Source organism: Nasonia vitripennis, chromosome 4 (assembly GCF_009193385.2).
Source record: "Nasonia vitripennis strain AsymCx chromosome 4, Nvit_psr_1.1, whole genome shotgun sequence".
In the NCBI taxonomy this organism is placed as follows: Eukaryota; Metazoa; Arthropoda; class Insecta; order Hymenoptera; family Pteromalidae; genus Nasonia; species Nasonia vitripennis.
The window spans coordinates 3,028,786-3,051,481 of record NC_045760.1 but is presented as its reverse complement, the minus strand read 5'-3'; the positions used below and the strand labels follow the sequence as shown (position 1 = coordinate 3,051,481).

Below are 22,696 nucleotides of genomic sequence, written 5' to 3'. Positions count from 1 at the left end.
GTGGCGACATCTGACGATTTGCGGCGACACGTGTGACAACTGGGTAAGGTTAGTATAGCTAAAGCGGTGTGTTGATTGTATTTATGCCTGCGGACCTGTGTTTATAGTTTTTAGTTATCTATCGTGTATTTTATGGATTCGTAAGTTTAATTGTCTAGTTAGTCTGACGGATAAGTAGATTTTTCTGGGTAAACGTAGTATTGTCATAACGCATATCATAGGTTAATTACACTATGATCTCTGCCTATAATATTTTGTAGCTCACTTGGTTTTGTTCGTCTTCTATTTAAATGATGATTGCTTTTGTTTTGTTTTCAGGTTTTAAAAAGAAACATGGAAGAACCAAAAATCGACCTGGTCTTATCAGGATCTGACGTTTTTATTTGGAACGCAGATGGTATTTTCAATTGCTTTATATTTCTATGCAGCCAAGAAATGATTCATTACTTCACTATGTATGTCATTTTTCAGACTGGTTGAAATTGAGACAAGTGCACAGGATTATCGGTGAATGCATCGGATGTATAGCAAAGAAACCCAGGCAGGAAACTATTTCTGGTCTTCCTGTGCTTTTATTACCCGAAGAAGCCAAATTGTTGATAGAAAAAGGAATAGGTCGTTTGGTTGGCAAACCAATTTTAAAAGAAACACCTACCGAGTCATTGAAAAAAAAGTTTGAGGAGTATCGAGAAAAACTATTTGCTGAGCAAGAAGCGTCTATGACTGAACAAAGGAGGATACAGGTTTTTTATTTTCTTTAATTAATTTGAATGTTAGTTTCAGTTGAAGTAATGAATTCAATTGTTTTCTAGGTTGAACATATGATGGATAAAATCGTTGAAGGCAAGAAAAGAAAGATCTTGGGCTTGCGTACAAGTAAAAAGAAACTCAGAAAGCCTGTGAATGAAGAGACGCAGAAAGCATTGGAGTCCATAGAAGTTGACAGGGAAGCTTTAATGGAAGAAGAATTGTCAAAGTTACCCAAGATGGAAAAAATTGATGCATTGGTGCAAACTCACACTGGTATGCGTTTGGAGAGAAAAGTTTATAAGTTACCTTTTTTACAACTCGTACAATTAGAAAATAAAATATTTTGTAATTTTATATGCAGCATTTCCTTGGCACACTGGTGTCATCAAAATAGAGCAGTGGAACTATCCTTCGAATGAAGAAGAGTCTTTTAGGTATAAGGTATTTAAAGATATTTGGGAGCAAGGATTCTACGTAACAAGTGGACAAAAATTCGGCTGTGATTTTTTAGCATATCCAGGTAATAAGTTAATAGTAAACAATTTTGTTAACAGTTGACTAATTTTTTTAATTTCTAGGTGACCCAATCATGTTCCATTCGCAACTCATGATTCAATGTAAAAATCGAAACGAAGAGCTGCCTGTACTGGAACTTATTTCAGAGTGTCGTATCGGAAGTCACGTTCGAAAGACTTTAGTTTACGCTACATTATCCAAAGATGGTGAGGAGATTGAATATTTTTCTACTAGATGGGCAGAATCATCTATGGGAGAGTTATAACAATATTTTTAGAAAGACTAAAATTTTTAATATCATGAATAAAATTAAGTTTGTAAGAAAGACATTGGCTCTAAATTTTATCGATCAACTTGAATCGCTTATGCTCAGGCTCTGGAATAATGTTGAAGTGTTTCTTGTAAATGGGTTGTCCTTGTCTATCGGCGTAATTTCGCTGAATCCACGTGTGTTCCCAGTTCAGATCAACTTTCTCACAAGTCACCACAACTTTGCCAGAATGCATGGCAAATAAGGTTCCATTTCTTCCAAATCCGACCTTTGAAAAGTATATTGCATATTATTCATCACTGCTGTACGAAGATTTCAGCAATCTTGTGAAGCACATCAACTTACATTCAATCCAGGATGAAATCTGGTGGTGTTCTGCGTGGCTAGGATGGTTCCTGCGGTAACAGTCGCACCATCCTGCCTCTTCCATCCTCTGTGTTTTGGTTTTGAATTTCCAACGTTTTGGGTAGTCGAGCCAGACTTCTTCGAAGCAAAGCGACAACTCACTGGAAATAGAATAATTCGTCGAGAATCAGTCGATGTACCAGTACATAACCTAGAAACCCAATCGATGCACTTACCTGCTAAGCTTTCAGCTGGTTTTAGCAGTGCTTGACTAGTACTTCCGAAGCACTTTGCCGCAAAGTTCTGAAGCGTTGCCATTTCGAGAGATGATTGCTCTTCCGAAATCCCTTGAAATTACTTATGTCGCGTTCTACATAACAACACTTTCCGCACGTTCTCCGGTGTCGGCGGTGTCTGGAGTAGCAGAAAGGTTTGTTTCCGATCTTAGATATAATCACACTGTCTTCTGCTAGCTTGCACAGATGGCGCTAGTTGTTCCTCCGAGCGCAAGATTCAAAGTAGGGATCTGCCAATAATAGTCCTGAGCGTATTTCAAATAATAAACAAATAAAATTGTCGTGCCTCTGCTCGTTATAACTCCAGACGATCGTCACAAGGTATAAACAAACCCATCGCTATCTGGCCTCGTCTAAAATGCAACAAAGTTTGAATTACCATAAGAGGAAGACCGAACCGTTTAATCAGTCTGCAAGCTCTTTAAGAACCAGTTCGCCCTCGCTTAAGTATAGAGGTATAGCCGACACGATATATCGCGCCTGATCGATCTCATCTTCTTGTCGCATGCCGCGGATGGGCTTCTTGTACATCGCTCTATACTCCTGATTACTCACGCCTTTCTTTGGTCTTTTTTCGCCTGCGTACTATATACTCGCACGGTTCCTGACGAGTTTGCTGAGAAACTCGAGTTTGACATACTTATCATGCATGGGACGCGAGCAAGATGAATAGGGGAGCGCGAATTTTATGCATTCTTGATGGAGCACTCTCGGAGTTTATTTTATTTTTCGATAATGCATTGATGAACGAGGAAAAATAAAGCTCCGATGCTGCCTCGGATTGCGATTCTCAGCATATAATTTTTGTTCCGTATAAACCCCTAGGCGGTTTTGGACTGGCCTTTCCTTCGCCGTTTGAATTTTCTGGCTTTCCGGCCAGCGAAGATAGGTGGCGCATAGGCGATTTTATAATTCCTCTATCATTATCTGCGCACCGAATGTACATATAGAGATGTGTATGGCCTATGCCAAAACGGACTTGTTGGTTCGCTAGTGCTATAACTGCCTGAGTCTACTGTTATTTTCTGTTATCTCGAGTTGATTTATTTTTACATTAGTAGCTCCACTATGCTTTGCTTGCATCTTCCAAGGAAAACATATCGCCTGACTCACCGTAAATACGTTAAACTTGCTGCGGCTGTATCTGCTTGGTTAAATTACGTAAGTTATGTGCACAGTATTATAAAGCGTATTTTTTTTTTGTTTAATTCAAAAAGCTAACTGTAAATACTACGACAGGTCGCAGCAATCTACGGGGTGACCTTGACTCGAACAGCTGAAAGTTGTCTACGCTTGCGGTTTGGACTTGCAAGGATGGTCTTCTTTCCACTTTTCCCGACGGCGTATACAAAATCAAAGCAGTGACTGGTACAATTGACATTTCCAACGCAACGAAGAGCATCAGACCGATAAGCTACGGGAGGGAAAGAAAAATTTCCATAATTCCAACGAGTAAGTCGCCCTTGGACAACCGTCATACGCACACGTATTTACGCTCTCGCTCGACTTCCTCCGTCCGCGTCGCCCGATATCCGAAGAGCGCTTTCCACGTAATAAGTTCCGGAAGCGCCTCGACCTTACGCTCCGCGAAAAACACGAATAACAAATCGGCAAAGAGAGAAGCGAACACACACACGTACAAGTACAGGCAGAGCTGGAGAGATCGGTAAAGAGCGAGAGGTATATGGAGTGTGTATATACGTACAGTACAATTACCGCGCGTAGTGTCGAGGAACCCCTTTTATATTAATAGTCGAGAGTGACTGTGACGGTGATGAGGGCCTCGAGGAAGGAGGGAGAGACGAACACGACGAGGCAGAACTGTAGCAGCAGCAGCAACAGCACCAGCAGGCGTATACGTTTGATCGGTGAGGCTTTAAGCTCGCCGAGAGCGAGCGAGATAGAGAGAAAGAGAGAGAGCGCGCGGAGGGGGATTCAAAATGATAGATAGAGGAGGCCGAGGATAGGATATGGCCCGCTGGCTACCCGTTTCTCTACTCTCTCGCTCAGTCCGAGAGAGCCGATGCCGCTCACTGCTCCTGTATAGCCTCTCGACATCTATACTTTATACACGGCACGACGATATACTTGCGTACAAAGCTTGCGAAGGAGCTTTTGTTGTTGCTGCTGCTGCTGCTGCTGCTGCTGCTGCAGAAGCGGTGCGTGCGCGCGTACAGATACGCGGAAACGCGGAGGGAAGAAACCCTCAGTCGAGCGCGCGCCACCGACGGCTCCGCGCGGATCTCGAGTGAGTTTCGTTTCTTCTTGGTTTGTTTTTTTTTTTTTTTTTTTTTTTTTTAAGTATCTCTCTCGCGATGGTCCAGTGATATGCGAGCTGCTGCTGTGTGTTCGGCCGTGCGGCTTATTGGAACAGGAGCGGATGTCGAGCTTTAACGAGCTCGGGCGGACAAACATTGCGGGATACTGATACTCGGAAAGTATATAGTGTGTGCTGAGCACGATGAGGACGAGAGGTTGAGTTGAGGTGCTGGGATAGAGTACACGGGTGCGGAAGTGGGCAGCACGCAAGCTCCGACTGCGCAAGGAGGTGAGTGCTGTCTTTGAGAAATTTGAATTTCGCGCTCTTTCTTACTTCTCGCTCGTTCTCTCCTATACTCGTTTCCACGATTCGTGATTAACCGCTAAGTCAAACCGAGCTCAATTATTCACAGCGCGAGTCCCGCTCCAAAGGAGAATTTAACTCTCGCTCGCGAACGAACGAAAACACACACACACACACACACACACAAACGTTAAAAGCCGAAAAAATTCGTCTTCTGTAATCCGATAACGCGGGCGTTTTTCATCCAATCAAGAAGAATCGCTCGCTCGCGCGCGCTTGCGGCCTCGATTCGATTTTCGCGCGCTAAAGCGAGTTATCGCAGCTTTCGGTCGACGGAAAGAAAAAAAAAATAAAAAGAGAAAAATCGGTGCGCATAGGTAGACGTCGTGTCCGGCCGTATAGGTCGTGAGGATGTACCGGATGTCGGTTGGTGCAGTGATTCGATTGATTCGCTGAAGAGCCGCGGCGGCTTCCAGCGAACTTCCGAGTGGCCCGCTCGCGCTCGTCATACACGACTCGTGATATATACGTACACAGGGAAGGGGAAGAGAGGGAAAATTAGTCGGCCGAGTGGAAGAGTCGCCGGAAGAGGAGCGAGCCTCTGCGCGGCGCTGCCGGTCTCGAGGTCCCCATAAGACGCGCGCTCCTCGCGCTCCCATGTTCCATTCGATCCGTTCGTAATTTCGATGTCAAGCAATATAACGAAGATGATAATAATTAGCTCTCTTTTTTTTTTTTTTTCAATCGAGTATAGGCCGCGCGCACTGTCTCCCCGAAACAATTAGCCGTCTTCCTAAACGATTTAATCTCAAGTTCCTCGGTACTTCACGTATAATCAATTGAAGCAAGTCCGGTATTGCTTAAATACTAAATGATAAACTTCCTCTTTACTTCGTTCCAGAGATTAAATGTAGATCAGAGAATTATAACATTATATACGATTATAACAATCTCGATTCTATTATTCCCTCTTTAAATTAAAACAAATTGCCTATCGCGGCTCCGACTGGCATCGGTCCATTATTAATCCAATCCGTGAGCATTTCGACCGAATATCTTCGAATTTTCAAAACAACAACTGCGCACGTGCAGAGATAATCGCGCAATCGCCACCGCGCGCAGTGCAACAAACCTGCTTCTCTCCTCGCCGTATATTGACGTCAGGCAGATTTATCGGTATCATCGCACACCTCGCGCAGTGCACGAAAAAAAAAAACAAACAAAAAAACAAAAAAACTCAACGAAAAGCATCAGCGCGCGAGAATAACAGCAGCCGAGTGTGCAGCAGCTGCAGCACGCGATTATGCGCGGAACATGACATTATTGTTTGCGCGCTCGTGACGACGCGTCGCCGTAATTGTAACGACGACGAAACAGGAGGAGCAGCAGCAGCAGCACACGCGAGAGAGAGAGAGAGAGAGTAGGTGTATACGCGTACAGCACGAGAGGGAAAGAAGATCGCGGGCGCACGCGCGAGCGAGATCATCGCGCAAGTCGAGCTTGATGCGATCCGAGAAAGAGCGCGCAGTCTAAGAAGATGTCTAAGAAGCATCGCGTTGTATCGAGCTCTAAAATAACAATAGTTAACCGCGGAATTGGGTACCGTACGGATTCTCGATTTGTCGCATCGCGGTGCGCCTGTGCGTGGTAATAACGACAGCGGCGCGGACGACGACATGAATCAATTTCATCCTGGCTCGACGTTCGAATTAAACATGTAAGTGGGCTGCTGCTGCTGCTGCTGCTGCAGTGTGATGGATTTCGCGCGGGGGAAGAATAACGCGCGACGGAATAAAAATTTAGAGAAAGAGAGGCGAGAGATAGAGTTAATGATTCAAGCTCGTCGGGCTCATGATTATCCAATGCTCGACATGCGACGAGTCTAATTGCCGCTGCGGAATCGGCTTCTTCTTTTTTTTTTTTTTTGTTCGATTCGAAGCGTTTCGTAAGCTGGAGTGGTTTGAATTGTTTACGGCTTCTGCGCGGCTATTGTGATGTCGATGTGAATTTACGCGCGGCTAGTTCCATAGGTGTGACAATCGATCGTAAGTTTGTCGCCGGATAATAAGCGGATACTTTATGTGACTAATTGCTCCGAAGGAATTAACATGTATCGCAAAACAAAGAAGAATCGCAAAAGTATACTGGTAATAAATCAAAAGCGTATTCCTATACCCACTAAACGCGATGCACATCGATAAAACGACGATCCATCATATCGCGCCGCAGCCCTCTGTCCCGCTTTATATACCTTAGCCGCGTTTTGTCCCTCCAAAGTGGCTTTTTACGCTGCGCCAGCTCCAGTCGCCACGCGAGTCGCTGCACTTTTTCCGGCTCACCTTTCGATTCGCGCGCCGTATAATGATCGTCGCGTGTATCTTGCCTATGCACACGTTGCCGCAGCAGTCGGAATAGGGACTACTGCCGCAGGCTCGAAAATTTTTTCATTTTTCTAAAACGCCTAATGCCTCGATTACAACACACCCTTGTGCATGTGTGAACAGGCTAATGCGCGCGAGCTCTCGATTATCGCGTTTTCAAGGAGCCGCGCTGTTCGAGTGTTATTAGCCATGAAAATTTCTAAGGCTTCTCTAAGGCACTCGTGCCAGCTGCTTTTATCTCGAATGAATCGCGCGCGCGCAAACCTCTTATCCGGAGACATCGATTTGCATGTGTTGAGCGATATCGAGTGCTGGGAAAATACGCTCGGATAGTTTTTCGCGCGTCCCTTTGGGCAGAGAGAGAGAGAGAGAGAGAGAGCGCCGAGAGGAACTTTGATTTCATTGCGCGCAGCACTTTGTAATTCATCAGTGCACTGTTCAAATAGCACGTGTTCAAACAGCTAATGTTTGCGCTTCCCATACAACATCATGCAAAGCGCGCGTGGATAAATTTCATCATTTGCGCGAGCATCGATCGCTATGAAATAAACACGCCGTTATTGGTAAATAACAATTTGCCGATGTATACCTGGACGCGGTGGAACGGACACTTTACGATTTTCTCGATATCTCTCTTTCTCTCGCTAAAGCCGGCGTAAAATCATTAGCTCGTAAACTCTCCCATCGCTTTGATTGATGGCCCCCACGTGTAATTAAGCCAGATAGCGAACAGCTCGACCGGCGCGAGATTTTTCGCCGATCGGGGAGAGGAAAATCCAGTGGAGAGGGACGCACGTGTCTCGGTGTGCATGTGTGTGTGTGCATGCACATCTCGCGTCCGGTGCGGCGCGCATTGTTTCCGCGGCCTGAAAAACTGCGCGCACCGATGGACGCGCGTCTAGTTCGCCGGGATTCTGCGGCGCGCGCGCATCGTTCTCTCGACTCGAGAGAAGTGAGTGAGTGGTCGAGACGAGGAGTCTTGCCGGTGCTTCGTTGGGTTTATAGTCGCTCTTTCTCTGCTGGACAGAGAAGACCGAGAGGAGCTGTGGCTATCTGCGATTTTTCAGGTACAAGGGGCTTATTTATATTCGGTATTATTATATAGTCGTTTTGAATTTGTTAGTAGAGCTTCATACGATTTTACCGTCCGGCTTTTATTTTAGGGATAGATGTAGTTGGCTACCGAGACGCTTTTAATTATTCTACCCTCGATATTGGGAATTCAGCTATCGACTATTTCGAGAGTTTTGACCTAACGTAGTAGCTAGTGCTTGAGATGCGTATATAGTTTTGGACTGGTCTGCTTTCCCACACCGCTTGATCTTTCCGGCAGTCAAATATAGATGGCGCGTAGGCACTTTCCTCTAACCCTCATCGATATTTCGCACCGAGAGTAGTTATATAGAGGTGTACCACCTATGCCAAGACGATGTTTCGGCCGCTCATGCTGTAACTGGTTATAATGTTGTTATGGATTATAACTAATTCCATTGTTCATTTGTATTAGTTACTATTGCTCATGCATTTTTCATTTGTCGCCAAATGATTTAGCAAGACCCCAATTAATAAGTCAAACAGTGTAAGTGTCATATTAATTAACTATAAAAGATATGACTCAATCATGCCTGCTTCGAAAAGATTAATCTCTCGTTAAAATCAGTGTTTAATTGAGCGGATTGCCGCGTCATTATGCTCAATTATGTTACCGAAAAAGGAATAATTTTTATCGCAAATCAAATGAAAGACGTGCAATCGTTGAAAATTGCCATCATTTCACCCGTATATAAAATCATTCTGCTTATTACGAATACGATTTAGATAGCATTTTTTTTTTATGAATTATCGTAAATTTTTCTGAATATCTTAACCATATATTGCCGCTACTTGAAAAACATTACCAAAGAATGCGCGCACACACAACTTTCTTGATAAACCGGTACACTTACGACTGCACTGGATCGTTTTGAATAATGTTTACGAAAGCGCGCGAATACCTCGACAATCGTTCAGGTATATCAGCGGCATGCTTTGGAAATTAACAAAAGCGTTAATTACATCTCGGCAACGTTTTCGTCACGCTCGGCTTGTTTTATCCATAAAAAATCTAAGTTTTCGAGCGCGTGAAAGGGCACACATTGCTGGAAACCCTTTGCATAAAATCGTATAGAAAAGTTCGTCTAATAAGCTTCGAGTATAGGATTGGTATCTTCATTTCTCTTTTATACGCGCTTATGCTAATCCCCGTGAATTTGTTTTCTCTCGCGCGAACAAAACTAATAAAAAGCGAACTCGAGAATTGTCCGCGCAATAACGCAGTTTACGTCCTTTAAACTCAAAGAAACGCAAACAACTCCACTCGTTTTTCACTCCCAACTTTTTATACCCGCAGCATTGAAAACTCGAACGATCGCGTAAAAATCCTCTATTCTCCTCCGAAAATTCGATCAGTTGCGTGCGCGTAAAGCAAAACCGTCATCATCGAAACTCGACTCCCAGGTAAGAAATTCGATAAGAAATTCCGAGCGCACGTGACAGGAGCTTTTCACGGCCATCGCGTGAGAAAAACTCGAGGCGAGGAACGTAGTCTTCTCGGACCGGAAACTGAGCTACGGCTCCGAGTAGGGGAGGACCGCGAAGAGATTACGAATGGTTAGAGAGCACTTGTTTTTTCGGGTAACCACTGATTAACGTCAATTCGGAAGGCCTTATGCGTACAGCGCTCGTGGCAGGTACTTGTGTGGGACGGAGACTGTGTCACAGTGGGGAAAGATATATTGAAGCTATGTGTCGCGATGGAGAAAGTTCGTTGATTGTTTTTCCCGACGTGCGATGAATTTGACGACGTGTATAGTCGCTGCTTGGGGGTGTGCAGATCAACGGTTTATTTTGCAAAATTAAAGAATTTTACGAGCCGTTTACTCGAGTATACGAGAAAAATATAACCGTAAATCAGTGGTAAGCGATTGTAAAAAAAAAACGAGTTATTCGAAGAAGACGCGAGATAATGACGTCGGCGTACGGAGATGAATAAACGGGCTATCGGTGCACAGCGTTTCAACGTATATATAACTTCCTTCACTCGATAATATTACGATCGCTCGTACAGACTTTACAATCGCAATTCAAATTTTTGCACTGATAACCAAGCTCCGACAAACGTGTGTAAAGAAGGAGAAAAAATAAACGAAAATTTAGAAACGCATGTTTATCTCGCTAAGCCCTGTTTATCGTTCGAAAATAGAACACTCGCAATAACAAAACTCCGTTATACCGAGTATTTCGCGCTGCCGCGATAAAAATTCGCGGCTTCTCTCAGACACAACAGCGTCAAAATCAAGGCTCTCGTCTCACTCGGCAAGAATATTGACGACCGGATATACTCGAGCGAATCAATCTGAAAAGCATCATTTCCACGCACTTGCAATAATAAAATGTCTAAAGTCAAGAAATGAAAAAAAGCAGGACAATAGACGCGCAAACTACAAACAAGTTTTCCTCCATCTCTCTGTTGCAGGTAGCGAGCAGAAGAAGCAGCAGCAGCAGCAGCGATGATCGGCCGGCGCCGTGCGAAGCGGGAAAATCAAATCGGACGTGACTCTGTATAAGCCAGTGTCGAGTGTGCGTAAGAAAGCCGAGCGAGAGTGCGCGATAGAGCCGCCGCGAACAATTTGACGCACAAGCGAGGGGAATCAGTGTGTTGAGTGCGATAAGAGAGAGAGAGAGAGAGAGAGAGTAGATAGACTTTCTTACGCGCAGGTACACGTACATAATAAAAAGCACACAGAAGAGAAGAGGAAGCTTCGTTATTCTGGCCATTGTTGATCGAAGCGAGGAAGAAGAAGAAGAAGAAGAAGAAGAAGAAGCAGCAGCCGAAAAGCGCGGCTCGAGGCATGCGAATAGGACATGCCGTGTGACTCGAGAGCGAGGAGGAGCCTCCTTGTTGTCCGCTGCTGCTGCTCTTGCTCTCGCTGTCGTCCCCGCGATCATCACAGCGAAACATGAGCTCGATCGACTTCGACGAGGTGCTGCTGCACGTCGGCGAGAAGGGCAGGTACCAGAACATCATGTACTACCTGCTCTGCATACCGGCGACACTGCCCGCTGCGTTCCTCGCCTTCTCGCAGGTTGGTCGCGCTTTTATTTCTATTTTTATTATTGCTGACATACAAGTAGCAGACATCCGAACAATCGGCCACAGCAGCTCGTCGCTCGCCCCAAACATTTATATGCGATCATCTCCCACTAACGGCCCAACGTCAACAGGTCTTCGTGAGCGCGTCGCCGGAGCACTGGTGCCGGATACCCGAGCTGGACAACATAACCGGTGTGCTGATGAGCCTGGAAGATCGAAAAGCCCTCTCTCTGCCCTATCGCAACAAGTCCGACGGCAAGCGCGAGTACTCCAAGTGCCTGATGTACGACACCAACTACACGGCGCTGCTGGAATCCTGGCTGAGCTCGGGTGGGCCGTACTACTACGACAACGCTACCAGCACGACGAGTCGACCTGGCGACGTAGCCGATACCGGCGGCTTTAACGATCTGCGCCAGGACGGCAGTGCCGGAGCTTTCAACGACGAGTCCTACGGCTCGACCGTCAATCCTACCTCGCTGCTGAGATTCCCGAGGAGACTGCCACCGCCTCCGGTCAGCGATCCCAACTGGCCGATCGTTCAGTGCAAGCACGGATGGAACTACGACACTCGGGACTACGACAGCACCCTTGTAACCGAGGTAAACTCGACAAGAGCAGCTTTCCGCTTTCTCATCTCCTCTTTCTATACTTTCGTCCGGTTGAAATTTCGAACGCGGTTATTCTTCCAACAGCTACGGATCAAACTTTCTCGCAGAAGCTCGTAAATCTACGCAAGATCGACGTTATACTCGAGGTGAAAAAAAAAAAAAAAAAAAAAGCGTGTCGAAGAGCGCGCGCAGCTTGAACACGCTAGAAATCAATCGCCGCTTGTAGCAAGACGCGCGGCCGAGAAATACGTCATTATGCAAGTGCAAACATTGAGTCGTGCGAGTGCATGCCGAGTATAATGAAAAATCGAGTGCGCCTCTCCGGCGGCTGTCGCTATAAATCTCCCGTCAACATTGGCTGCGCCGCGAGACTCTCTGTTTTTCCAGGCAAACCAAACGAACGCAAAAAAATAACACAACATGGAGATATTTTCCAGCACGCCAAACACTCCCATCTTCATTTCTCTGCGAGCGATGCGAAAGCGATAAAAGAGCTCGTCGATATTCAGCGTAATTAGAAACCATTCTTCGACACCTTGACGTCGGATCCTTAATCCTCGCGGGTAAAAGTCTCCTCTCGATAAGCCGACATACACACACACATACACGTAGTCGTCAGCACGCGAATTAGCATATATTCCTCGGAGCAAAACGCGAGTCGTGTTTCAGCAGGCGACGGGCGGGTCTTTCGCCTTGGCCTTTGGCTCTGGTTCTCTCTGTCTCTCTCTCTCTCTTCTCTGGCTACTGCAAAGTATATACACTCGCGTGCGGATGCCCTCGTTCGTGCATACGTACGCGTACGTACGTATATACACTGGATGAACGCCGCGAATCCGAAATGGAAGTTGCGCGCTGACACAATGGACGAGAGAAGTATATGGAAGAAGAGAAGATGCTACTGCGGAGGGGGCGTGGACCTTGGCATATTTTGGCTCTGGATGCACTTTAGCTCGCGGAAACGACCGGGCGGAGAGAGAGAGAGAGAGAGAACGTTTAATGGCGCCTCGTAATTGGTCTGCTTGTCGAGTCGGCGTTTTTGTGGACTTTTCCAGGGTATTATAATACTCGAGACGTACGTACACATAGCAGTGCAACAATGCTTTTCAATCTCAGCGCGTTTAACGAGTAAAGTTTGAATGCGCGCGGCGCCAAAGTTCCCCGAGGTATTTACATACAGTATAATCTCGCGCGCGCTGCTAATGGGAGAAAAATTAACGCGAGTGCGATATTCGCGTAAAATAGTCTAGAAATAGAAAGTCCGGTCTAAAAGTATGTTCGTATGACAACGAGGCATCAGCGTTAGGAAGAAATGAAAGTTCCGTGCAGCGGCACTTCCGTGGACGTCAATGCTGCAGCGCCAGAGAGAGAGAGAGAGAGAGAGGAAGTGATGACCCGAGCTTTCGATGCTCTCGAGTGACTGAACGGCGCAGACGTCATAAGAGATAAAGAGGGAGAGTTTAAAGATTTATTTATAGGCCCCATGGCGCACACATTATTGTCTCTCTCTCTCTCTCTCTCTCTCTCTCTCTCATCGTTCCAGTTGTGCATACACGGGTAATTTCTGCACTGTTGTGCTGTTTACGCGTGATTGACGGCACGTGCGCGCGTGTGTGTGTGTGCGTGTGTACCGTCAAATAATCGCGAACCCATGTCCGATTGGCCAACATCCGATTGATCTCTTACATCGTCCACGATTCGCAAAGAGTCCGTCCACTTTCGAGCCCTCACACGAAATCTGTAATAACGCGCGGAAATGTTCGCTCGGCGAACAAACAAACCTTTCATTACGGGCCAGCTGTCGTTCGCGCGCACGTGTCGCCGACGTATACACGGCAGCAACAAGCCGAGCAACTGATGTACACACGGACCGTCATCAATCTCGATCCTCCGCGGCGCGAGCAAACGTACTTCAGGGAAAAGAGAGGGAAGTACATAAGCCCACGAGGCGGCAGTGTAGCGCGGCACGAAGAGTGACTGGCCGATAGGTCGCAGCTCTTGTGGCGTCAGCAATTGCTCGCCAATTTACCTACCCCCGCATCCGGTCATGTGATATACATACGCATCAAACGCTCGTGCAAGCCTCCACGGGCGCTCTTTCTCTCTCTCTCTCTCTCTCTCTCTCTCTCTCTCACTCTCTCTCTTCTCGTGGCACAGCCTGGAGAGAGAGAGAGAGAGAGAGAGAGAGAGAGAGAGAGAAAGAGAGGTTGTACTACTATGGAGAGCAGCATCAGCTTGTCCCACGTAGACGAGCGTATTTACGCGCGCTCTGGATTCGCTGTGACGTAAAGCGGCGGCTCGCTTCAATGGCCAGTGCGCGGGCGATCCTTTTCGGTCTTTAAGGGGACACGGAAGCGTACCGAGCGGATACCGAAAGACACTCGGAACTGCCGGCCTCGGCTGCTGACCCTTTTTATTCTCATTACTATGTCTTTCCTCGCTGTTGTTCTTCGGCGGTGGTCACGAGAAATTGGCCACAATTATTCTTATAGGAGTCGCGTGTCGGCGCGATGACGAATTTCAACTTCTCTCTGCATAACAAAAGCCGTTAAAATTAAACTCCTCTCGTTCTCCCTAACAAAGCAAGCTTTATGTTTCCTCGAATTTAAAGCTCGAGGCGCACGAGGAGCCAGTTCATGACAAATTCATCCGGTGAAAATCTTGCCGATCGAGACACTCCCTTCGACGGGAAACCTTCACCCAAATCGAGCGCCGCCGCTGCCGCAACAAATTATTCCCGGAGAAAACGCGATCGAAAATAAAAAAAAAAAAAAAAAAAAAAAGACCGTAGAGAAAGAGCGCTATATACCGTGTATGCCAAAGAGGAATCTAGGTCAGTACTAAAGAAGCAATTCCGGCCAACATCGCGCCAACCCCATACGCTCTGGTTAAGCAGTGTGTAGCCGGGATCTCGATCAATTATCGCGAAATGGCAAATGCGCGACATCCTTGACAGTCGTACTCACAAGTTAAGGTTACGCGTCCTCGTGTAGCAGCGGAAGAGGAGACTGTGTCTTCGAGTCAATCAATCATCGGCCGTCGGAAGTGGACAGTGAAAAACGCGTCCCTCTCGCCCAAGCGAATTCGAGGCTGCTGCGAGCTTTGCTTTTATATCCAAAGATGCTGTATATAATTAGTCCGTTAATCGTTAAAATTTGATATAGCTTCCTTAACGAGAATTGATAGTTTCCTTCAAAAGCGCGAGGCGTCAATCGCATCGCAGAGGCCGCATCGCTCATGAGCGGGGAGACAGAATGCAGGCGTACCTACTCGGGCATTATTTGATATGCACGGGCATTATCTACTTATTCCCGACTATCCGAGCGTCTCTACGTACGTGTGTCTGCTACACGTATATACGCATACGCGTACGATCGAGTAGCCACTCGGTCTAGCTGTCCGACTATCAGGCTAATACTCCCCGCTGGACCTTGTAAAGCATCTTTTTATTCCATCTTGTATACTACCTTTCTCTCGGCACAGAAACTTTATGCTTTTTTGATAGTCCTCCCCTCTGTGTGCTTCGTATTTCGCTTTGTCATGCTCGCGTTTTCTTCCTCCTCGTTGCGCGCGTTCATCCGTTATTATCCAGCTGGATTTCGAGTGCATCAAACGTGACGGCGTATTCAAATAGTTGATGGCTCGTCGTAACGACCGCCAATTTCCAAGTGCATTTTATTCCTGAAAAACCCGAGCGGTAATTTCGACGATGCGGTAGACTTTGTGCGCGAAAAACAGCTCACCGCGACGTTCATCTACATCCGAGCATTAGCGCTCGCGGAGATGATGCAGTTGTTGTCTCCGCGCCGAGTTTTATCTCTCGACTTCGTGTACTTGGCCCGCATGCATCGTCCGACGCAGCAGCAACGAGAACAGGTCTACACCGGTGCTTTTTCTTCTGCCCTTTGCGTCAATAGCGCTCCACTTCGTATAGTTTCATTGTGCTTGCGCTCGCCGACGTCGATGACACGCTCTTACATAATTAACGCAATGAGAATTTATTGGCATCGTTTAACCGCGGCAGAGTTAACGGCGTATGCAACGTGAATTCGGCGCTGGAATGAGAGAAATGCACGTGTAGTACTGAAATAAATCGCTTATCGCGATCGAATTGATTATTCTCTCGCCTCGCGAGTTCCAAGATATTTAATTAGCCTCGTTGCTGTATATAGCGAATAAATAATTCGCCCTTACATCTCTCTTGTATAATTTTAACAATCGAGAGTTAAGTCCGCCGACCAAGGGTGTTTCAGAATTGATCGCCTCGTTCCTTTTCTAGCTCGGGATGAATTTTACACAAAAGGTCAACTCGCGCTTGAGGATCTCCATCGCGCAACTCCAGGACGATTGTGCACAGACTACGAAGAACAGCTCGATTAAATCCTGCCTTCGCTTCGCGTCTCTCAATTCCATTTCGCCATTATAGGTATATTAGACGCTTCTGTTCCAATACAGCTCGCATATTCAAACTACGCACTTGCCTCATCGACGTTGCTTCTCGGTAGCAGGTTTTATCACGCGTATACAGAGGGATCGATGAATCTCTCATATATTTAGGATGAGATGCAACGTACCCGAAAAGTCAAGGTTACTGCAGCGGCAGAGCTTTCCAGGACGCGCTTTGAGATAAGACACAATGCTATCTTTCGCGCGCAAATTAGAAAAGCCTGCAGCTCTTGGTCTTCGGAAAAGTCAACAATGGAGTGCGGCGACGCGCGAATCCACGGGTCGCTCGGAGAGCTTTTGCCCGCAGTGTATGCGTAGCTGAAAGCTCGTTGCTAAAGCTGCCGCCGGCTTGGGGCGGTGTGCGTGTATGGGTATATACCGGTATAGGGATATATACCGAGGAGGGGAAAAGGGGCCACACGTTCCTCCTGTCAACCGAGGGTGATGGACACCTCTCACTGTGGGAGCCTCAGCGCGCGCGCGCGCCTCGTTTTCTCTTCGGCTCTATATGCTATATTACTGCTGATGCAGCTGTTGGTAACACACAGCGCGCTCTTTCGTATGTACACTCGTAATTGTGTCTGACTAAAAATATTCACCTATTGTCTCAAAGAAGCGTCTCTCGCTTATTTAGCCTGCAACAGGTGCCTGGCGCAGTACAGCGACGAAACAATGCGCGTCGCATTCGGTGTTATATAGACCCAATGACGCGTCGTCGTATACACACGTCTGCACATAGACGCGCAGACACAAAGTAGCGCCTATTACGCGGGCCGCTTCGTTCACGGGATGTGCGCACGTGCGCGCGCGAGCCTCTTCCACTTATGGTTTCGCATAAGTATTATACGCGATCGTTAAATCTAATCCGCGCGGCGGAGAGATGCGAGAGGATTTGCTTGTTGGATTGCGCTGCGCATCGAGTTTGCGCGGGATTAATAGCCGAGCCCGAGATTCAAGGATGTGTATAGGTATGGCGGAGAAATGCCAACTTATACGAAAAGATAACTGAATAGCCATATAGTCGATGCAGCGTGCGCGCGAGGCTTTGAACGTTAATCCGCCGATACCGTACGGCTGCTGGGGTTGATGTGCAAATCAATCAAGCATCTGTGTGTGTGTGCGTGCAGCTTAGTCACTTTGTACTTTACTCGTTTCGCTTAACGTGCTCAAATGGATTATGCGCTGCATATGTATATGTATACTGAGCGCGGTTTTTTCGAGCGGGGCATTTCGAGATGAGACGAGGAACGTTGAAAGTTTTATCGATACGATCCATCGGTTCTCCCAAAGCCTGCTTCTACTGCAATTGACGAGTACTTCGAATCCAAGCATGCCTGCGCTATAAACTAATTCCCATCGTTTTCCAGGTAAAGCCATTATGACGCGCGCTGCGCTTTTTGTTCCGGCGAAAAACCCGTGATATCACTCATCTGCATTGGTATGGCTCTGTCACACACGGTAATCCGCTAATTAAGAGCTCCTGTCACGCGTCGATTAGACTTTACCGCGAAAAAGGGACCGAATGACTTTTTGCCAGTTTCATCCTTGTAACGACGCGTCGACACACATGTGCACAATTAACGCTCTCCTCGTATAACCATCAGCCGCGTGCAGTCGGACGATCGAGAGCAAATCGCGCGCAATCGGAACGAACACATATGCATGGAGCGCGAACCTCAAGCCGGACGTAGGTATTTTATTCCGACGCGTCGGATCAGCGTCATTTCATAACGCGATTCGCGCGATCGCGCTGCCGATGCAAATCGGGCTAACTCAATGTTTCCGAGATCGTAACCGAATATCGCTCTGCGCGCCATCGGGACACATGACTGATTTTCGCTTGAAAAGCCACGAGTGAGACACACATGCGCTGACGTCGTAATTGCATTTCTGCATTTCCATAGCTAGATCTCGTATGCGACAACAGCTGGTGGCCCTCGACGTCGACGACCTTCTTCTTCGTCGGCAGTCTCTTCGGCAACGTGGTGTTCGGTTGGATAGCCGACAAGTGGGGTAGGAGGACGGCTTTCCTCACCATCATCTTTCCCGAGGTCATATTCTCCATCGCGACGAGCTTCAGCCCGAACTACGTCGTCTACACTGCGCTGAGGACCATCAACGGTCTGTTCTTTCCTGCCATTTACCAGATACCTTTCATTCTCGGTGAGTCATTATCAATGTCGTTATCAATGTCGTTATCAATGTGCTTCTGCAATAGCTACTCTTTCACGGCCATGTTTCGTTTTCTCTCTGTCTCCTTTCAGCCCTGGAACTGATGGGTCCGAGGTACAGGACGTTCGCCGGTATGGTGATCAGCATCTTCTTCGCCACAGCCATGTCGTTACTGGCACTTCTAGTGAGCATACATTTTATTATTTTGCACAAATCGCGCGAGCGCAGACATTCACGATCGATTTTCAATCTAGAGTTACCTGATGAGGAACTGGTACTCGCTCTCGCTCGTCATTTCCGTGCCGTTCGTCGCGCTGTTTAGTTATTACTGGATCATCCCGGAATCGCCCAGATGGCTACTTAGTAAAAACAGGATAGACGAGGCGGAAGTAATCGTCCAGGCGATGGCGAAGTCCAACGGGAAGGCGGTGCCTCCGAATTTTCTGAGGACGATGGAGGTGAGTACTCTACGATCCATTATTATTCTTCGCGCCAATAGACAATTGACGAATCTCGAAAATCAGCTGGAGATAATGCGGAGGCAGGGCGTCTCGTGCAACGACCAGAATTCCGGGGAAATAACGAGCGCCGATCTCGCGACGGAAAACAGGGTGCAACCGATCTCGGCCACGCCGATGGACCTACTGACGAATCCGAACATTCGCAAGAAGTTCTTCATACTGGCGTTCGACTGGGTCGCCAATGCCGTCGTCTACAACGGCCTGTCTTACAACACGACGAATCTCGGGGTTTCCGATTACCTCGCATTTTTTATCGGCAAGTACACAATATCTAAAATTATTTATATATATATATATATATATATATATATATATATATATGTTTCTATGTTAATGAAGCGAGCGTATACGCGTCGCTTTTATCAACGATTATTTGACAAAGCTGGATTGTTCGCAGAATAACGAAGCGCGCGATCGAGAGAATTAGGACCGATCGAATTACACAAATAACTGTGTGAATTTTTTTCCTGCTTAATTTATCGCGTTATTGTGCGCTATTCCATCGGGCCGTCCATCAAGCCGTTATTATCGTTTGTTCATCATGCAAATTGATCGAGTCACTTGAGACGCGATATCTCACTTAATCGCTACAAAGTAGTAGTAAGCGATGAATTGCATAGCAGCTATAATTCAATGAGCCTCGACTGACAAATCACGTATTAATTTATGAATTTTTCATTCCCATTTAGGAGGAGTAGTCGAAATTCCATCGTATATCGTCACGTGGTACGCCATGGACAGACTGGGAAGGCGATGGGTCTTGTGCATAACGATGCTGCTCGGCGGAGTTGCCTGCGTCTCCTGCATGTTCGTCCCTGAAGGTTGGAGTCGATTTCTCAAGCGCGGTTTTTCCACCTCCTTATCGCGCACGACCAGAGATTAAATTTAACGATCGCAATACACAGAGGCAATAAAAAACGCGTTGCAATTAGCTTTTTATTTACACACACACACTCGTACGCAGATTTATTGCATCTGATAAAGTCGTTACGTAAACACTATGGTATATAAAATTAAAAAAAATATATATATATACTCGTTAATAACGAAAAATAACGATTGCTATTTCAGACAACGTGTGGCTAACGGTGTGCTTGGCGATGGTGGGCAAGTTTGGCATAGCAGCCTCGTTCGCGGTGTTCTACGTGTTCGTGGGCGAGCTGCTGCCGACGGTGCTGCGCTCCCAGGCGATGGGCATCGCCTCCTTCATCGCCGGTATAGGCTTGCTCACCTTTCCCTACATCGTCCACCTGGCCGTCTACTGGAGGGTGCTACCGCTCATCGTCATGGGCTCGCTGAGTGTCGCTGGGGCCGTCACGTCGATATTCCTGCCGGAAACGCTGAATATTCACCTGCCTCAGACGATAGAGGAGGGCGAGCTCTTCGGGGCAGATTTCAAGCTCTGGTCCTGCCCTACTTCGCTCACCAAGTGAGTAAGATGCCGCTGACGGATGGAAGCTTAGTGAAACGACGTTGCATTGGTTTAACTTTTACTTTTGTTTCAGGTCCAAAAAGCGCAAAGGCTCGGAGCGTATACCTCTGAAGCACCTCGTGAACGGCGGTCCGGATAGGCGCACCTCGGCCTCGCCGTCCGTCGACCCAGCCGACCCCTCTGTCTCGGCCATACCCACAGCAGCAACAGCCGCCAGCAGCAATAATAGCAGCAGAACGTCTCTGGAAAGACAGTGTTGCCTTTCGCGCAGTTCCAGCGGCGACGAGGAGAACTTAACGCGGCCGGTGGTTCCGAAGGTCGAGCGCCGGCGAGCCGTCGTCCTCGAGGGGCCTGAGAGAGTCACACTTGTCACTGTACACACTGATAAGTGATGAGAAAGGTTACATAGTACTGAGTGGAACAAGGTGTGATGCTGCAGGGGATCTTCTTTTTTTATATACGAATTATGAGGTTTGGTTCGCTCGTCGAGTCGATATCTCTCTGTATGTGGACTGTTTTCTGTAAAAATAGAGATGTGTTCGCTATGCGACATGTAGTTAGAGTTCTCGTTAATGTACAGATGTTTCAGTCAAGTAGTACTGGTCTATGTAGAGGAAACGGCGTTTGAACGATGTGACGTAAAATAACAATAATTTTGATGTTTTGATGTGCACACTGCATACAGTGTACGACGACCTTATTTGGAAGTACATCCTTAATCACTAAGTCGACAGGTGTACTAAAAAAGTCAATAACGATATGAAGTACTGTATTAAATATGCCATGTTAAAATTTGTATATGGATTGTTCGGATTTAAAATGTTCGCGAAGTATATTTTCAAACGCTGAAATGAATTTAAAAATGTCATACCACTTTGAGGTGTTAAACGTATTTCGGATAATTTGTTCAAGCCGACGGAACAATATATAACACGATTACTATTACGAAGGAGAACAGATCTATATGTAAATGTAGATTGATTCTTGTCATATATTTTAGAACTTTTGTTATTTTTTGTAATTTATCGTCATCGAGAAATACGTATTCATATTCATCGACCTACAGCTCTCGTAACGCATTAACGGACTCCTTTGTATTATAATATCAGTATGAAATCTGCGCGCGATTTGTATTTATTTTATATTTAATAGGCTACAATTTATTATTTCCATTTGTCGTGTAAGACCTTGCTTGCCTGCCTGCCAAAGTGTAAGTTATTTAAGTATATACCATTACTATACATAGACATGACGTGCTCAAAAAATATTTTTGTATAGCTGTAATGATTATCCCTGTTTTTTATTTACACTCAAATTTTAAGCAGCGATTTAACGACGATATTTTCGAATAATATTTAGGCAATGTATTTCGCAATATTATATATTCTGTAAAAAGTATAACGTTATGAATCATGTAAAAAAAAAATATATAAAAAGCGATTATATCAACTGTAAGATTTATGTATTAACAATATTAAGATTCCTTTAAGAAAAAGTTGCTAGATATGTATCATTTATATAACGAATTATAATGCAGATAAATATTTTGAACAATAGCCAATATCATAGCAAATTAATTGATTGTAAATAGGAGACGTAAACTTTTTTTTATAATAACCTCATTCAGAAATAAATGACTCTTATATTTTGAAGTAAACACGTTCAATTAAAATGAAAGTGCTTAAAAAATGACTGACTATTACTGATTAAATTTCATCGTTTCAACTGCATCATATGATAAGTTTAGATAACGAAATCAGCAACAAATAATTTGCAGTTATGATCATCGATGTGAAAAAAAGGATTTTCGGATGTCAAATTCTACATAATTGGATTCTCTATCATTGCTAAGACAAATATAGGTGTAGCCAGGAGATACACGCAATTAAATCTGTTCAATTATTTTCAAGACTAATACGTAAAGTAATAAGATCGCAGTCGAAGTGCAACTAGACTGCTTGTATAAAGATCTTGAACAAAGTGTATGTATAACTAGCTTTGAGGTGATATTTATTAACAATAAAGCTGTGTGCAATTAATTGTAACCGATAGCGTCGATTAATAACCAATTTAAATAAGTGTCAACGATTAAACATTAATCAAGAAAGTAGCGAATCTTTATTTTTCTGAAACCCAGCATTTAAAGTGGCGGTGTAATCAAGAGAACTTTGTATGAATTAAATTTGTTATTATGTTTACGCACAAATTATTGTTTGTACGAATTTTTAGCATAAATGAATAACGATTATCTAAAATTTTGCGT

The 22,696-nt window shown here is 45.7% G+C and overlaps 3 protein-coding genes across 11 annotated transcripts; 2 read left to right on the top strand and 1 right to left on the bottom strand.

Annotated features, from left to right (window-relative positions):
• Positions 1–13: 13 nt before the first annotated feature.
• On the top strand, positions 14–1,593 carry LOC100119674 (tRNA-splicing endonuclease subunit Sen34). 4 transcript variants are annotated; one of them, XM_008213147.4, is made up of 6 exons: positions 14–48; positions 319–397; positions 472–743; positions 813–1,023; positions 1,112–1,270; positions 1,329–1,593. In XM_008213147.4, the coding sequence occupies exons 2-6, from the start codon at positions 334–336 to the stop codon at positions 1,529–1,531; spliced, it is 909 nt and encodes a 302-aa protein (XP_008211369.1). In that variant the 5' UTR covers positions 14–48; positions 319–333; the 3' UTR covers positions 1,532–1,593. The 4 variants fall into 4 exon arrangements, with proteins under 4 accessions (XP_008211369.1, XP_008211370.1, XP_001603407.1 ...); XM_008213148.4 differs by having other exon boundaries at positions 35–221; XM_001603357.6 differs by having other exon boundaries at positions 42–140.
• LOC100113994 (50S ribosomal protein L27) lies at positions 1,298–7,167 on the bottom strand. Of its 3 annotated transcripts, none has more exons than XM_001606468.6 (4): positions 6,993–7,167; positions 2,119–2,531; positions 1,883–2,043; positions 1,298–1,805 (listed from the first exon to the last, which is right to left on the bottom strand). In XM_001606468.6, exons 2-4 carry the CDS (start codon positions 2,198–2,200, stop codon positions 1,602–1,604), a joined length of 447 nt encoding a protein of 148 aa, XP_001606518.1. In that variant the 5' UTR covers positions 2,201–2,531; positions 6,993–7,167; the 3' UTR covers positions 1,298–1,601. The 3 variants fall into 3 exon arrangements, with proteins under 3 accessions (XP_001606518.1, XP_032455406.1, XP_032455407.1); XM_032599515.1 differs by having other exon boundaries at positions 7,081–7,164; XM_032599516.1 differs by lacking the exon at positions 6,993–7,167 and adding an exon at positions 3,884–3,996.
• Positions 3,142–22,122, top strand: LOC100679981 (beta-alanine transporter). 4 transcript variants are annotated; one of them, XM_008213149.3, is made up of 12 exons: positions 3,142–3,339; positions 3,418–3,630; positions 4,481–4,726; positions 10,637–11,246; positions 11,386–11,856; positions 18,213–18,471; positions 18,573–18,664; positions 18,735–18,938; positions 19,005–19,257; positions 19,691–19,822; positions 20,073–20,430; positions 20,507–22,122. In XM_008213149.3, exons 4-12 carry the CDS (start codon positions 11,121–11,123, stop codon positions 20,823–20,825), a joined length of 2,214 nt encoding a protein of 737 aa, XP_008211371.1. In that variant the 5' UTR covers positions 3,142–3,339; positions 3,418–3,630; positions 4,481–4,726; positions 10,637–11,120; the 3' UTR covers positions 20,826–22,122. The 4 variants fall into 4 exon arrangements, with proteins under 4 accessions (XP_008211371.1, XP_008211372.1, XP_031785667.1 ...); XM_008213150.3 differs by lacking the exon at positions 4,481–4,726; XM_031929807.2 differs by lacking the exons at positions 3,142–3,339; positions 3,418–3,630; positions 4,481–4,726 and adding an exon at positions 6,273–6,458.
• Positions 22,123–22,696: the final 574 nt, after the last annotated feature.

Excerpts from the sequence above, each read along its gene's own strand:
- LOC100119674 (XM_008213147.4), top strand. The coding sequence starts at position 334 with ATGGAAGAACCAAAAATCGACCTGGTCTTATCAGGATCTGACGTTTTT. Across the intron at positions 744-812 it reads CTGAACAAAGGAGGATACAG|GTTGAACATATGATGGATAA; the intron begins GTTTTTTATTTT and ends ATTGTTTTCTAG. Across the intron at positions 1,024-1,111 it reads ATTGGTGCAAACTCACACTG|CATTTCCTTGGCACACTGGT; the intron begins GTATGCGTTTGG and ends TTTTATATGCAG.
- LOC100113994 (XM_001606468.6), bottom strand. The coding sequence starts at position 2,200 with ATGGCAACGCTTCAGAACTTTGCGGCAAAGTGCTTCGGAAGTACTAGT. Across the intron at positions 2,044-2,118 it reads ACCAGCTGAAAGCTTAGCAG|TGAGTTGTCGCTTTGCTTCG; the intron begins GTAAGTGCATCG and ends TTCTATTTCCAG. Across the intron at positions 1,806-1,882 it reads GATTTCATCCTGGATTGAAT|GTCGGATTTGGAAGAAATGG; the intron begins GTAAGTTGATGT and ends TACTTTTCAAAG.
- LOC100679981 (XM_008213150.3), top strand. The coding sequence starts at position 11,121 with ATGAGCTCGATCGACTTCGACGAGGTGCTGCTGCACGTCGGCGAGAAG. Across the intron at positions 11,247-11,385 it reads CGTTCCTCGCCTTCTCGCAG|GTCTTCGTGAGCGCGTCGCC; the intron begins GTTGGTCGCGCT and ends CAACGTCAACAG. Across the intron at positions 11,857-18,212 it reads ACAGCACCCTTGTAACCGAG|CTAGATCTCGTATGCGACAA; the intron begins GTAAACTCGACA and ends GCATTTCCATAG.